The sequence below is a fragment of the Mustela putorius genome, unplaced genomic scaffold (assembly GCF_011764305.1).
Source record: "Mustela putorius furo isolate JIRA1106 unplaced genomic scaffold, ASM1176430v1.1 tig00003942_pilon_pilon_pilon, whole genome shotgun sequence".
In the NCBI taxonomy this organism is placed as follows: Eukaryota; Metazoa; Chordata; class Mammalia; order Carnivora; family Mustelidae; genus Mustela; species Mustela putorius.
Genome location: NW_025422087.1, coordinates 14,328,944 through 14,345,776, shown reverse-complemented (window position 1 = coordinate 14,345,776; position 16,833 = coordinate 14,328,944). Strand labels below are relative to the sequence as shown.

The window sequence follows — 16,833 nt, the reverse complement described above, 5'->3', positions numbered from 1 at the left end:
CAGAAACAAAACACTAAAACCCAATCTGATTAAAAATTGGGCAGAGGATCTAAATAGACATTTTTCCAAAGAAGACACTGAGATTGCCAACAGATGCTTGAAAATGGGCTCAATGTTTACTCATCATCAGGGAAATGCAAGTCAAAACCACAGTGAGATATGACCTCACAGCCATCAGAATGACTAGGATCAGAAAGACAAGAGACAACAAGTGAGGATGTGGAGAAAAAGGAGCCCTTGTGCACTGTTGGTGGGATTAAAATTGGTACAGCCATCATGGAAGAAGTATGGAGGCTCCTCAATTAAATTAAAAAATGGAACTACCATTGGTCCAGCAATTCTACTTCTGGGTGTTTATCTAAAAGAAACAAGAACAATAACTTGAAAAGATATATGTATTCCTATGTTCATTAAAGTACCGTTTGCAAGAGCAAATACATGGGAGCAAATTAAGTGTCCACTGATGGAGAAGTGAATAAAGAAAAGTTACACACACACACACTCATCCCAACACATGGCAGTATTATTCCGCCATAAAAAAGAAGGAAATCCTCCCAGCTGTGACTACATGGATGGGACATGAGGGCATTACGCTGAGGGAAATAAGACAGAGAAAGATCCATCACTCATCTGTGGACTTTAAAACAAAAAACTGAGCTCACAGATATAGAGAACAATAGATTGGTGGTTGTCGGGGGGGTTGCGGTTAGGGATGGTGAAGGGGGTCAAAGGAGGAAACCTCCATTTAGAAGATAAGTAAGTCCCAGCGAAAATAGCTACAGATACCGTATTGTGTATTTGAAGGTTGTTATGGAGTAGATCTTAAAAGTTATCACTGTAAGAAAAGATATTTGTGACTCTGTATGAGGGGACAGAGGATGACTATGCTTACTGTGGTGATCATTTCACAAAACATACAAATACTGAGTCATTATATTGTACACCTGAAAGTAATACAATGTCGTATACCAATTATATCTGAACTTTAAGACATCCCAGACACTTCAAACCACTCCTGCGTTTCTTAGTGTGACTCAGTGCCTCCCTCTGCTGGCCTCTTCTCTCATCAAAGATTCTGAGAGGCGGCCTTCCCCCGTGAGCACTCCCAGCAGACCTGTTACGTCTCCTCTCGGAGCCTGCTCTATCATCTTTTAACCTGCACCCCTGACTTGCCACGCCAATGTCCAGCGCCAGTTTTACCACGTCTGCTGGACTCTTCCAGACTATGAACATGGAAAGCATCAGCTGTGCACTCATTAGGGGTCGACTTCTTACCTTCTCCGGGATGCTGTCCTTGTCAAGGTTAACCAGTTTTTTCAGGAAACCAGTTTCTGAAAGAAGCAACTTCGCTGAAGCCCAGTTAGGCTTCTTCTGCAGAAGAATGCAGACGGCATTCATGACGGTCAGCACGAGGAAGGGAGGCCGTGTGTACACTCTGCAATAGTGGTGGAAACCCAGTCAGCTTCACAGCAGACGTCGCACGCCCCCTGTAAACCGCCGCAGACGGCGATACACACAGATGCTGAACAGGCATTTTCGTAAGGGTAACTATTTAGCCATTTCAGTTTTGGGTATTTTTATTTTTATTTATTTATTTATTTTTAAAGATTTTATTTATTTATTTGACAGAGAGAGATCACAAGCAGGCAGAGAGGCAGGCAGAGAGAGAGAGAGAGGGAAGCAGGCTCCCTGCTGAGCAGAGAGCCCGATGCGGGACTCGATCCCAGGACCCTGAGATCATGACCTGAGCCGAAGGCAGAGGCTTAACCCTCTGAGCCACCCAGGCGCCCAGTTTTGGGTATTTTTAAATGTTTGGGTATGTTTAATATATGAGTAAATTTGCTTCAGGAAGATGACATGCATGACACTTAAATACGAAGAACAGTTGAGTTAGAGGACCTTTTCCGCATCAAAGTACTCACTGTGGAGTCTTTAAAGCAGGAGCCCTCATGTTTCACCAGTGCTGAGGTACTAAGAACTACTCGACAGAGACAACCGTGCCACTCCCCTTAAACACGTTCTCTGACAGTTTCCCCACCCTGATCTAAGATTCCCAGCATGAAATCACTGATAGAGCAGAGTGTGGGAGGGCGGGCGGGAGCGGGTCTCTCGCATGTCATTATTGGAATACTGGAAGCTGCTTCTTATCCATGTCCTCACTACCTGACACACCTCGGCACTGTTAGTGAGAAGGTGATGCTCTGGAGAGCCAGGGGTCAGAAGAGCAGTCACAAGAAGTAAGTTTTGGTGAAGGGCCATGAGATTGTGGCTGCTATCAACAGCATTTGGGACTTGGGAACAAAAAGGAGGGGTCCATCCATGGTAATGATTAATGAGTCTCCCCCAAATGAAACCATACAGACTTCCCAAAAGAAGGCAGGCAATGAACATAGATATGTGTACACATAGATATGTGTACAACACTGTCTACAGGGGTTACCAAGAAGATTCCCCCTAACTTAAATTTCACCATTAGAGACTCATTTATTTAGATTAATCTTTGTTTTCATTTGCAGTCTACTTTTAAAATGCAGATATTTTTCAGAACTAAATAATTAAATCATTAACACTTTGTTTGGGACTAATTTCTCAGATGGCTTTTCTGAGATTATCAGCATGGTTTTTTGAAAGAAGGAGAAAGATTGTAACAGAGGAACTAGGAAAAGAGAGATAATGTCCGCAGAAGAGAAAGGAAATCTCCAAAAACAAGTTTTTCCTCAATTTTGCCTATGTTTGACTCTTTTTTAAAGCAAACATAATGGGAATATGGTTAAAATAAAATATATTCTCGATACAATTTTAATGTAAATTAAAGGGAAAACACACTCAATAGACTATAATCCCACCTACATGTCACTTTCCAGAAACAAATATACCTGATTCAAAGCAAGACCTACGTACTTTGGAAATTGGCTTAAGGGCCTCATTACTACCCAGGAGTCCTCAGGCTTAGACTCTGGTTTGCCCCATCTCTATTTTCTACTATCCTCCTTCTTCCAGCAGCTAACTGTGCTAATCCTATGAGAGACAACCCTTTGCACTTTGTAACTTCTAGATGTCTCTGCCGCACACCCTAAGAATTCCTACTGTAAGGTGTCCCATTTATCTGGCGTTGAAATCAAAGTGAAATGCACATTAGCAATATCACAAGGGCGAATCCTAAAAACCAACCAGTGAACCAACCAACCAAAAAACCCCCAAGACATACGGGACGCAATCCCTGGAAGAGCTAGGGTTCTTTTAGCCAGGGAAAGGGAGTGGGCCTGCTCCAAAGAAACCTCTTGATTTGAGCCATCTTAACTTGAGCCCTTGCCTCACGCCAGACTCATTCTAGGCACCTGACATGTTTTAAGCCATCCAGTCCTCTGATGACGTGTTATCCCTGTTGCATAAAAGGGAAGCTGAGGCACAGGGAGGCAATGGCAGGATCTCTGCCCAGGAAGCTTGGCGGCAGAGCCTGGGAGCTAGCCCAGTCACACACCACCCGCAGAAATCAGGCTCACGGGTATTAGCGCTGGCCTCTCTCTGGGGAATGTCCTCCAGAGAAGAGCTAAGAGAACGGCCTTCTGGAACGAAGGCAGAGGCATGCTGCTACTTTGCCTGCGGGGACTCAGGCTGCCCCCTCACCTTTCTGCCACCTTTCTGCCTTCAGACTTGTGCTTTCTGTGTCTCCTGCTTACCACACCCTACCCTGAGACACCTTCCTGGCGTGCGTGCAAGTCTGTGCGGTTCTCCGCTCCCAGGCCACCCGGCAACCGGGAACTCTCTCGCTCCCACGACCAGCCTGGGGCCTCTTTGCTGCACGAACACGCGAGAAGGCATTCCGGTGAATGAGGTCGAACAGGAGAAAGAGGTTGAGCACCTGCTCTGTTCCTCTTGTTTGTCTCTCCCCGCGACATCCGACCTACAGGGAACGGCTTCAGCTGGGCGCTCTCCCCGGAGGGCCCCACTGATTAAAGACAGCTTGCCCTTCCTCTTCTCTTGTCCCTAGAGTTAAGCACGCGTGACAAATATCATGGCAGACTGGCCTACTCTGCATCTTTAACAGAAATACTATTTCTGGTGAATAATGGACAACGCGGCACATCTGAGGGGTGACAGCAAACCCTAATCGGGAGCATCTCTTCGAGATTTCAGCTAGAAACCTCAGGATCGTCCTATTTCTTCCCATGCAGCCTGCAGCCTGGTTGGTGGGAGCCTTCCTTTCTAGAGGTGACGTAAGATGCTGACACACCCCGTGACTGATGGTGCCACAAGGCTATGACACTCAGCATGTGACACGCACGATGACAGATTTCAAGTCCCCAAGATGGCTGAGAACGACTCAGTCTAACAGCACAGGAATAGAGGCCTAGTCCCTCCTCCTTTGTGTCCGTGTTTTATTCTGAGCATTCGCAGCTCAGACACATGCAGGTGACCCACCTCAGCTCGGCCACATCGGCTTTGTCCAGGGCGCTCAGAGCCACCACCGCCTTTTCCAGAGCCGGCAGCACGCTTTTAACTTCATGGGCAGTTTCCTGCAACAAAGTCAGAGGTCCCCAGATGTGTCCGAATGTACAAGGCTGTACACCATACAGTCTTCTATTTTGAACTTGGAAAGTAGCTTGGACGTTTTTATGATATGCGCTACTTACACTGCTGGGAGCGTGTGCGTTATTCCTTCCCCGATGAGATGCTGGGTGTGGTTCCGGCCTTTTCCATCCGACTCAGTGGGCAGTAGCAATGCCCTTTCAAGGGGTGGTCCCGGGACAGGGGTCACTGCCTGGCTAATGAGCCCCTCAAAGGGCCCAGGCCCAGCTTCTCCCCACCCCCCACCGGGCCCTGGAAGGAGCTCCGCCAATGTCGGCAGCCATGCGTGTTTTCTCCAGGCTTGCACAAGTTAGACATTATAACTGCAATCAGGTTTCCTCTCGGGCCAGGTGTCACGGGAATGCCCGGGGACAGGTTTGGGGTCTGCAGACAGTCACCTGTCTGTTTAATTAATTTCCTGCAAGCTATGTCAATTAGGAATGCCTTCTAGAAATGCTTTTGCTGTCCCCTGTTGCAGCTTTCCTGGGCAGGTGGCACTAAGTGCTCAGCCAAAGGACATATTGTAACAATTTATGCCACGAGGCCCAAGATCTACATGGGTAATGGAGGGGAAACAAGATTTGCATACACTGGTCCGGAATGCGGTCTGTGGGAAGTCCTTGCACACACCTTGCACGTGATCGTGACACCCGGTGGTGCAGCAAACACCATGCTACATGTGCCGGACAGCGTCCCTTTTTTTTGGGTGGGAGTTAGGCAAAGCAAGCTGTCATTTTTTGCAAATGTCCCAATAACTGTGACGGATTATACGCTGGTGCTTACCTGAGCATACTCTTCCACAATTCTTTCTTCTTCGGCCATAATTTCTTCGTCCTGTTTAACAAGCATCTGGACCTTCTCCACGACTTGTGAATCTTTCTGCAGTTTTTCCACTAGGGCTTCCATTTCCTAATGAGACACGCAGGTCTTTTGAGAATGCATCTTCAGAGACATGGTATTTCTTCTTCAAAGACAAATTTGTTTCAAGACAGATTCATAAAACTCATTTCTTTGCTATAAAATTTACCAAAATCAGCCTGAAATATATTTGCTGAATAGACGAAAGTGCAAAGGATGACCAGAGCCAGTAAACATCATGTCATGCGACACAGGTCAAGTTTTAGAATATGCTGCAGACTGTGAATTACCGCAGCATGGTTCCGGGTGGTGCAACGGACAACGGCAGAATTATGCTGCGTGAGGTGTTACAACTAGCTGGGGGCCTTTGTTATCATTGTTGTCCTTGTGTTGCCCATTTTACAGACAAGAAAGTTGAGGCCCACAGAGCTACCCAGCTGCCTGCTAACAAAACTGGGATCTGAAGCCATGTTGGCCAAGTAGCAGAGCCTCTGCTTCCCAACGCTGCTTTATATTAAACCATAAAATCTTTAAAAGCAATTATTTCCCAAACCAGATCTACCTTTGTTTTTTGTTCTATCTGTGGGCCAAGGATCAAGAGCTCCTCCTGCATCTCTGTAACAAGTACAGTTGCTTCCAGGATCTTGGAGACACCCATACAAAGATGATTCCTGAGGAGTTGAGAAGAATTAAGAAGGCATAAGACGTAAGGAAATTTCAGCAAAGCAGGATATACTACGATCTTGTATTGAAAGACAACACAGTAAAATGTCAATTCTCTGCCAAATGGATATATAGTTTAATGTGATGTCCCCAAACTGCAGTGTGATTTTTTTTTTTTTTTTTGTAGATAAAGACAAGCTTCTTCTAAGGCAAATGAACCAGGACGTTTAAAACAATTTTGCAGTAGAACAGGGTGGGTGGTACTTCTCTGCCTGATTGTGAGACTGATGAGGTCATGACTGGATCAGGACCGGGGTCCTGGCAGAGGTCAGGCTCGTCGATCAACAGAATCGGACCAAGAAGCCAGAAGCAAACCCACGAAAGCACAACTAGCTCTTCATGAAGGTGCAAAAGTGGCAGCGGAAGGAAACGTCTTCGACAGAGGATGCGGAGGGACCGGTCAAAGGGCACGAACCTTGACGTAAGCCTCAGGCCTGCACAACACTAAGTCAAAGTGGACCTTGGAGTGAAGGGTAAGTGGTGGGGCTAAGATATATATATATAGTTTGTAAGGAATAAAGTAAAGTAAATATAAATATTTATAAAAATAAAATGTACTTTATTCCTTACAAACTATATAAAATCAGCAGACTACAAATCTGTTAAGTCAACAGAATTTTAGTCCTGACTCTAGCAAGCAAGATGAGGAAAAAGCCTGCGGAAGGTACAGTTTCTACTTCTTGGCTTTCCTAACCTAAAAGAATGTCATCAGCCGTGCCCTGCACACGGTCAATGATGTGGATGCTGTTGGGCATTTCCCCCTTTGACCTAACCTCCGGACAGGTCTTCAGAATGTCTCATCTGGATTCATACAATAGCTTTCAAATCTTTGCAGTGAGTTTTCTTTCTCCAGTTTATCTCAGAGTGATCCTCAGATCATACATGTCTGTATTACTCAGCTACGTCTGTGTTACTTGTCTTGAGCTGCACGTGTCGGCCAGTGTTCAGCAGTTAGTTAACTCACCCCCAGGAGCAGGTGCTACTAAAAATAAAATGAGAGGGGCACCTGGGTGGCTCAGAGGGTAAAGCCTCTGCCTTCGGCTCGGGTTATGATCCCAGGGTCCTGGGATCGAGCCCCACATGGGGCTCTCTGCTCAGCAGGGAGCCTGCTTCCTCCTCTCTTTCTCTCTGCCTGCCTCTCTGCCTACTTGTGATCTCTGTCTGTCAAGTAAATAAATAAATAAATAAAAATGAGACAGCTGAAAAGACAGGGAGGCCACTAAAGCTCAGCTCCCGGGGGAGCACATATGTGGGGCAGGGGGTTCAGGACTTAGTTCCCCTATAACTGGAATGTTTCACTGTGAGTTCTGGGATGGGGGAGAGATGTGGATTGGCTGTAAGGGACCCAGCCCACACGATGAACCCTCTCCCTCTTTTTCTTCTCCCAGGTCTACCCCTGGGAAACGGGGCTGCTGGAATTTGCGAGCAGCGAGGAGGGGCTGGGGAAAGGGACCCCTCACCCGGTGCTTTGTTTACCACTTGATGGATGTGAGCAGTTATGGGTAGCCATGAGAACGATCATGCGTGTAAGGTGATAGATAGTCTGAAGGTGGTCCTGGTCTGACCCGCACATCGGGGTCGGGGGGCGGTGGAAGGTGTTCTGGGCCAGCACAAGGAGTACAAGGGAGAAACCACCAAGCCACCTAGAGATGTGCCTGGGCTGCTGGCACGAGTGCGGCACGGGCAAAGACAGGGAGGGAGGAAACAGCTGGGACAGGGACCGGTTGCACCATTGCCGTCTCATGTCTGCGGATGGAAGGCAGCAGCCCCTGTGGTGGGAAGGGGACACCTTGGAAACTTGGATGTCAGAGGTGGAAGGAGGGTCCCCTAGTCTCCTGACTCCTGTGAGGGGGGCATCCGGCTGATTTCCCAGACTGCTGTCGTCACCTTCAGTTTAAAAATCTCAATCCAAGGACTCAGAGAAACCACCAAAAGCCCCAGCCTCTAGGCCTGATGAAAGTTTACTGAAAACACCAGGACAAGGTTCACCTTCTAAACTAACAGGATTCCTGGTTACCTCGCTGCACGCTTGGACCCCAGCAATGGCACCACATAGAGCTGACCCCGGATCCCCATGCCCCACCTGGCCTTGTCAACAGCAGCTTCAGAAGATGAGCCCCTGACCCTGTGTTCACATCAGGCTGCTGCTGAGGCCACTGTGCCCCTGGCCCCCATTGGTCTGTCAGATGCAAGCTAACATGTCCAGCATGAGAGGTGAAGAGAAACTTCCATGGTCCTGGGTGTCCCGTGGCACGCCCCTGGATGCACCCGGGGAAACAGCACTCCTAACTGGCCCGGCTCCATAGTTGGAGCCTGGCTGCACTGTCCTCCCAGTGCTGCAGCCGAAGGACAGAATGAACTTGCATCGATCACTGTCAGGACAGGGAGGCCCCAGTGCCTGGAGTGGGACCCAGGTCAGGCGGTGGGGGGTGGGGAGATATGGGTGGGGGAGGGGGACATTGCCCTAGGGCAGCTGCTCTGTCCGGTTCCAGCAGCCGTCACACCCCTGCACAGGTCACGCATACCTGGACACAACTGTTGGAGGGGTCTTGAGGACAGCCTGTGGCCTTCTGGAACAGAGACTCCTGGGCCGGGGTTGCATGGCCCATTCCGCTCATGTCCCTGTCCTCTGGGGAGGCTGTGACGACAGTTTCTCCAAGTCGTTGGGGCTCTGATCAGGTTCAAGACCTGCCGTGTCGTGCTTCCTTGCCCACTTTCCCTGGGGGCGGCTGGACACAGGATGTGCAGCCCCAGCGCGCCCTGCTGTCTGTGATATCTGGCTCCCCGTATGTTGGTGTTGTTCCCGGGATAAAGGCGCTGGCCAGTGGCTCCCACAGCCGCTCGTGCTTTCACGATGTGATTGAACAACAGCCTCTTCCCTGGTTGCGTGTGTGCGCCCTGTCTCCACTGACGGGCAGCCCTCAATGCCGGACCTCTCTGAAGGGCTTGTGCTGCTGCTGCCTATCCTCCCCCCACCCTGGGAAAAGCAGATTCGGGCTCCTTTTGTAGTGTTTCTTTCTAAAATTAAAAGCACCAATTATATGTGTATGTGTGTGTGTGTGTGTGTGTTTGTGTGTGTATATATATAAATATATATATACATATATATATTTACATATACATATATATTTTAAAATTTGGTCTCAAAGTCTTACCTCTTTGCTTGCATGTCCTTCTCTCGTGACCTCAAAATGTGAGCAAATGTATCCATGAAACGCAAGTAGCTACTGGGAGTGACATAGTAATGCCTTTTGGTTTTCTCGAAGTATTTTGTGTTCAAGTCTTCTATACTTCTGTGGATTTGGACACACGTTGGGGCAAGTTTTTCTTTCAAGTTCTGCAAGATATTAAAATCAAGAGAAAACAACACAATACACATAAAGAAAGAGAAAATAAATAACTAAGAATAGTTTCTCGTTCTGAGGTGTGGGAAGGAAGAAAAAGGCCCTGGTTGAATGGGACCGAGAGTAGAGATGCTTCGGTGGGTCGGATGGTGGTGGGGGATGAAGCAATGATAGGGCCCGTGGTTAAGGACGTGCCAGACTCGCCCTCCTGGGCCTTACCCTCATTTCTGCTATAGCCATCCGAGGATTTAGGGAGCCATCACCAATGGCCTGGGTTCATGGTTTGTTTTCTTTTTTAAATCTCCCATCTTTCTTTCCTAAAGCAGGTTATCAAATACAAGAGACTCCACTTGTCTTCCTTGAGTAAAGGAAAGCTGTGAAAATGTCAGGGCTCAAAGGATATACTGATATGTGGATGGGAAAAGTAGAGGAGAAAGTGTCCCCCGCTTAGTTTTGGAGAAAATTCGGAGACACAACCTAGCCCTGGTGCCCACCTCTAGCCCACCAGGGTTGGCCAGCCACCCAGTCCCCTTGAGCCCTGCTGCGTTTTCTTCCTGACTCTGCCCTTGGCCTTCGCTTTCCTTGAACATTTTGCCAAGTAGTTGCGTGAGCCCTTTCCCAGGTGCCGCGCTGCACTTCGGGCAGCACTAGGAAAGATTCGTACTTCATGTGGCTCATGAATTCTCAGCTCCTCATGTAGGTGGTTGGTTATAGGCCAGTCAGAGAGCTTGACAGGGAGTACCCCGAAGGCTGTAGTGTCCCCACTGGGGACTGTTTCCCTTCGGGGAAACCCGCTGCTCACCATAGAGCAGGGGAGCACAGAGACCCGGGCAGTGAGGAATCTGGGCATCTCTGACACAGGGCGGGTCGGTGGGCAAAAGGGACTGGGAACTGATAAAGAGTCAAGGCCAACACTTGACCTATTTCAGAGTTTTGCCCAGAGCTGCCTGTTTTTGTCTCCCCAGGATTCACTGCTCTTCAGAGACATAATTCTGCCAGATGCGTTAACAACCTGAAATCTTCTGTTGGATCTGATTTTTAAGAGGTTGCATTTACCTGTCTGTTCTTTAAATACACCTTTTCTCTTAAGAAAGAATTGGCTACGACGAGGAGAGCCTCTTTTGGCCACTTCTCATACCAGTCGATAGTGCAGGTGGTGATCATGGAGGGGTAGGCTCTACAATGCTGGCGGAAGGTCGGTCCTGCTGGACTCATGGTCATAAAAATATGAAGGTTTTTATGGATCCTCTGAAAATTAATAGAGATGCAAGCTGTTGAAATGGAATCCCCTGCTTTGGAAAAAATAGTACATTAAAAATTGCATTTGGAACTTGTTTCCATTCTTTAGTAGAGGCACTCAGGTGCCCACTGAGCGCCTTCCACAGGGATGAGCCAGCCCCGTGGAGTTCTCACGAGGATAGTGGCCAGGTGGTGCTCCACATGACCCAGAACATCCCCTCAATGAACCAGGTCACATGAGAGAGTTTGGTGCTCGGCCCTGCCCAGGAGGGGACCTTCCACCAGAGGGGAGCAGGTCTATTTCAGCCTTTGCTCTGGGTTGGTGTGCCACTAAGATGTCCAGAAACTGAACATAGGAAGTGGTCAGAGTGAAAGCTGAAGGCCAGGAGAGAGACGGACAGACACTGTGGGCGAGCGCTACACGGTACTGGAGCCGCTACAGTTTTGCAGGGCTTCCTCAAAGTGCTGGTCTCCATGAAATCTCCCCGCAACCTTAGTCTCATGAGATTGGGCTCTGCGGCTGCTGTTCCTGGCTCCTTGGAAGGACTGGCGTGGGCGCAGGGTCTGTCCTCATGTCTGTATGTCACTTTCAATGAAACCACATTACTGAAAGCAGCTTCAGGGATTCAATGTTCCTTTCTACTCAAACAGTTCAATTTGTAAAAAGTGAAAGATGTCTGAGTATCAAGCAACCTATTTTGCCAAAGAAGTGTAGTAAAGCTGAAAGCAGAGGAAAGTGTAAGATTCTTTTTCCTCCTTTTTGTCTTTAAAAAATGTATGAAAGCAAATCAAACTGTTCAATGCAGAATTCATACAACAGAGAAACGTTTAAATTAAAAATGAAGTTACCTCTCTTTGCTCTACCCATCCCCAAACTCCTTCTCAAAGATATTCAATGTTAATGGCTTCAAGTATGCCCGCACTATGATTACTGTAAGAGACTTCAAGTCATTTTTGGAAATATAGTATAAAATAGACATACAAATAATTAAAATTGATTTCTAACTGGGATTCTTGGTTTATTTTTTATTTCTGGAGTGCACTGTTCTCTGATGAGAACTTCTTTGCTCTTCCTTGCCAATCGCAATTTACACAAACCAATTTAGTAATAAGGCACCAGAGGGCCACAAGTTATCAGGATTTAAAAAGTAGGACCCCATCTACGCATCCATTCATGTGACGTCATTGTTCTCCCTCAACTCTGGACCCCATCTGTGGGATGTTTTACATCTTCTAGTGCCGGATCACTAAGCGTCCACTGAGGATGGAGGGTGGGTCAGGTCAATCTTCAGGTGACTCCGTTAGCAACAGGAACTAGCCCGAGAAGTCAGCTGGCCTGTGGTGCTCCCCTTTGGACACAATCTTATCTCCTACCTCTCTCACCTCTGAGTGGCTGGCTGGTCATCAGGCCTTAAAGACACAGAAAGCTGAGCTCGATGGTCTGGCCTCCGTCTCCAGATGGACACACTGCTGAGGTCCCTGTAAATACCATCTGCTCGGTCTGCATTATTTCTGTCTGTTCCCATCACCCCCTGGCCAGCTCCAGGGTTATTTAAAGCAAAGCAAGAGTTCTTGTCTCTTACCTTTCCAGACTTGCTACCAACTATGGTCAGGGAGGGAAGTCAGTGTAAGAAATAAGCCTGTCCTCTTACTTCTCTAGTCATTGCCTCTCGCTGTTATCATGCTCTTCAGCCACTGATAGCCAGGCATGCCCAGATCCTTGCTGACCTTGAATTGCCCTAAGGGAGTGGGGTATCTGCATGCGGGAATCCAGTCACCAGTTTTAACTTTAAAAACTCATTTAAAGAACTAGGGGCGCCTGGATGGCTTGTGGGTTAAGCCTCTACCTTTGGCTCAGGTCATGATCTCAGGGTCCTGGGATCCAGCCCCACATCGGGCTTTCTGCTCAGCAGGGAGCCTGCTTCCCCTCTCTCTGCCTGCCTCTGTCTACTTGTGATCTCTTTCTGTCAAATAAATAAATAAAATCCTTTTTAAAAACCTCATTTAAAGAATTAAAACAAAACAAAACAAAAAACTATCCAGCTTGAAATTCAGGTAGAGAATTATAATCATAGTTTATTCATAATTTAACATGGTAACATGATAACGCCAACCCACAAAAGAGTACCTTCTGGAAGAACGCAAGGAGAGACTGCCTGTTATCCATGTAACCGGACTGTTCAACAGATCTCATCTTCAGGGCGATGGAGTCCAGCTCCTCGTTTTCAAACAGGTAAAGTATTTTCCTCAGATTGAGAATGCTATTCAAGTCTTCCAAAAACGACTCCTTAGATGAAACAGATATCCAATCAGGAGTGAGTAAATTATTTACATTTTCCACCCTAAATACACCGGAGACCCAGGACAAAGAAAAGGAGTTTTAATTAAAACTCCTTTTTTGAAAGTAAATCCGTGATTTAAAAAAAAAAATCTTTGTCTCATCCCCTCCTCAGGATGTTCCTGAGACCCTCACAGGCTTCTGGTGTCTCGGGCTGGGAAGGAAAGCGAGCTGTTTGTCAACCTCCAGAAGGGGCTGACAGAGCTACTGTGGGGTCAGCTGGTCTCCTGGCTCGCCCATGACTGATGGACAACAGATGGGGCTTCTCCAACACCCTGGTCATTCCCTCCTGGTCAGGAGGTCTGCTTACCTACCCTGGGTGCTACTGCCTCGGCATCTGTTTCATTCTCTCAGAAGTCTGAGGGGACCCTTCCCTGACAGCAGCCCCCTGTGTGAGCTGCCCACAGAGTGACGAGTGGGTGCCAGCTGCTGAGAGGACTTTCCCAACAGTCTGTGCGCAGCAGCCATTCCTGCTTCCCAGGGTCTGCAGGCCCTATGCGCCCTTTAGAGAGACCCCCGTGGGCCGAACCAAACCCCACTCTTTAGGTGTGAGTGGGCCCAACTGGCCCTCACTGGGAGCCCAAGCCATGCCAACCGCAGGTCCTGGATCCTGGTCTCCCTGCCTGACCCCACCCTGACCACCCCATGAGGCCCCTCAAGGTATGCTTTCTCCTTCTCCCAGGACCTGTAAGAAACTTCTCCATTTCCATCTTGCTCTTGATCCTCTGTTGAACTATGGATCACTACCCAATACCCTGTGTCCCACTTAACAAATGCTAATCTAACTAGTCCTAACACCATTTTTTGGGGATTCATGTGGAAAGCAATGATGTGGTCAGGAGGAAGCTGGAAAGTGTGGAGAAGGGATCCAGTGACCTTGAAGTCCTGAATGACACGGGAGTCAATGAGCTTGTCCAGCCCAGCTCCAGCTGATAGCGTGTCTCTGAAAAATGATTTCTTAAATTAGAATGGCAGGCCTCCAGCATGGGAGAAGTGACATCTTCCGAAATCCAGAAAAGCAGCTGGAAGAAACTTCAAGCTGATGAACAGAGCAGGGTATTTAAATTTGGGGAGGGGGGCATATAATTAAAGTAGAAAATTGGACACTCTGGAGAACAGCAGATAACAACACAGCTCGTGGACTCACTCGCAAAACTCGATACGCAAGGAAACCACAAGCCTGGGGAGAGAGGCCCAGTATGAGGAGAGAACACAAGATGTGGTTTGGAACAACACTTGTAACTATCGCAGAATAACAGTGCTGCCGTGAGACGCTAGCCCCGAAGAAGTGAGTCAATCTGAGATGGCATGGCCAGTGACTGGGGAAGGGCATAGTTTATGTCACCTACCGGGTTAAACAGTCATGGGGTGATTAGCGTTTTTTGCTTATATGTCAACAAAGCATATCCTGCAAGAAGAGTCCTAAATTTGACAGTGACGTTGGAGAGGACTGAGGGAGCAGGAGCCTCGGGTCTGTGGTGGCAGGCTGTGAGCCCAAGAGGAGATGCTGGAATCAGAGGACCGTGTTTTTTTTCCCAAAACACAGACTATAGGACTAGTAGTTCAGTAGCATGGACAAATGACTTCTCACTTGCCAATTAAAATGAAAATTATAAAGACAGAAGATGCTTTTGCAAATCTCTCTGCAGCAGGAGGACAAGTATATAAACACTATGGGCTGTGAGTGGGTAAGGACAGGACAGTGGGAAAAGCAGGGTAGGCTGGCAGGACCATACTTTCTTTTCAAATATTAAATGGGGGTGGGGGACACTACTTACATGGAAAACACTAACAAATGCTGAAGACAAAAAGTACTGACCTGCTTTGAGTTTAAGCTAGTAACTATCAAGGCAGTGGGGTTCCCTTCTAGTCCAGCTTGAATGAAGCCCCTTTTAAAGTCTTCTTTGAATTCCATGTAGGCATAATTGCGGGATGTGGGCACTCGGTAGAGTTTGCATTCTGTCAAGTAACAGGCCAGGGTGGCGCAGGTCTCCTTCCCACAGCCATCTATTCCGATCTGTGCGAAAAGAACAACCTAATACACAATTCCTATGTATGTCCTAGACACCTTACAACGGATAGTTTCCTATCAGCAAAAATACCGAGAATCTTTTTGGGAAATACGTGAAATATAATCGACGTATTTATCAAAGTTCTATAGGGCTTGCAGATACATTTTCTCTGTGTAGTCTCTTGAAATATATGAGACAACCTGACTGGAACAAGAACACAATCTGAAAAAATAGCATTGACATGTTTATGAATTGTTACGTTACTGACAATATTTGACTTTTCATTTAGAAGACTTTAGATAGGTCTTTCCCCCTTTATTCTGAGCAACCGACCCTTAGGTGCTCTCCGGTAATAATGAGAAAGTATTGCCTTTTTTAGCAGCTGTGCTGAGGTATAACTTACAGACTACACCTCTTTTTATGTGTATGATTCAATGATTTTTAGTAAATCTACAGGTTTTCAACCAGTAAATCCATCTTAGAATAGTTGGACACTCCAGGCCTCTTAGTAGTCATTCCTCGATCCCAAGCCCAGGCAACCATGAGCACATCTTCCGTCTCTGTAGCTTTCCTAGCCACTGAATCGTACACACAAAGTCTTCAGCATCTGCCTCCTCACTTAGCATGATGGCCTTGTGGTTCTTGCATGTGGGAGCGTCTATCTGCCGTCTGTCCCTTTTTATTGCTCAGTAGTATCCTCCTGGATGGGACCTACTGATGGATGCTTGGGAGCACGTCCACCTCGTGGCTATTCTGACGATGCTCACGGGAACACGCATGTTCACGTTGTCCAGCAAACGTTTGCTTTCTCTTGTACAGATACAGAGAAACAGAACTGCTCCGTTAAAGGGTAAATCAGGGTCAACGTCATGAGAAATGCTCAAACTGTTATTCAAAGCAGGTGTACTGCTTTACATCCGTGCTGGCCATGTGCACGGGTTCCGGCTTATCCACAGTCCTGCCAGCACCTGCGTGTGCTGCTATCTCCATGGCGTTCCTAGCGCCTTTACCTAACGGTTCACGATGGCAGGTAGTCTTCTCGTAGACTTGCTTGCATTTGTGCCTCTTTTGCTAAATCTTTTGTCCCCTTAAAGAAATAAACTTTTTGATTTTAGGAGAGTTTCTGATTCACAGTAAAATTGCCAAGATAGAAAAGAGAATTTTCATACACCCTACATTGCATTTCCCCTACGGACACTTAACTAGTAGGATATACTTATTACCATTAAATGAAACAGTATCAGTACATTATTATTAACTGGAATCCATACTTTATTCAGAATTCCTTAGTTTTTACCTAACATTCTCTTTCTGTCCCAGGATCCCATCAAGGACATATTATTTTTACTAGTTCTATCTCCTGAGGCTCCTCTTGACTGTGACAGTTTCGGACTCTCTTTTTTTTTGTTTTCTTTTGATGACACTGATTGGTTTGAAGCGTGCTGGTCAGGCATTTTGTAGAATGGCTCTTGGTTGAGATTTTCTCTATGTTTTCTTTCTGATTAGACTGGGGTAATGTGTTTCTGGGAGGGAAGACCATGGGGGTAAAGTGCCATTTATCAACATGATTTATCACCATTGATTGTGGACCTTGGTCACCTAGATGAAGTAGTGAACGTCAGGCTTCTCCATTGTGAAGTTCCTGTTTTTCCCCTTTTCACACTGCATCCTTCGGGAGAAAAATCACTAAAGCTCACAGTGAAGGAGTGCGGAGTTATGTTCCAATTTCGTATGCTAACCTTCACATACA

General features: G+C 47.1%; 1 protein-coding gene across 1 annotated transcript in view; it reads right to left on the bottom strand.

The window, feature by feature from the left end:
* The window catches only part of DNAH14 (dynein axonemal heavy chain 14), a 333,925-nt gene that overhangs the window by 81,652 nt on the left and 235,440 nt on the right, over window positions 1-16,833 (bottom strand). The window contains exons 55-62 of the mRNA XM_045069521.1: window positions 14,891-15,088; window positions 12,862-13,020; window positions 10,551-10,742; window positions 9,306-9,487; window positions 5,990-6,098; window positions 5,353-5,478; window positions 4,423-4,517; window positions 1,276-1,435 (exon numbers count right to left, since the gene is read on the bottom strand). Coding sequence (XP_044925456.1) covers window positions 1,276-1,435; window positions 4,423-4,517; window positions 5,353-5,478; window positions 5,990-6,098; window positions 9,306-9,487; window positions 10,551-10,742; window positions 12,862-13,020; window positions 14,891-15,088 — 1,221 coding nt within the window. The remainder of the gene's footprint in view (window positions 1-1,275; window positions 1,436-4,422; window positions 4,518-5,352; window positions 5,479-5,989; window positions 6,099-9,305; window positions 9,488-10,550; window positions 10,743-12,861; window positions 13,021-14,890; window positions 15,089-16,833) is intronic.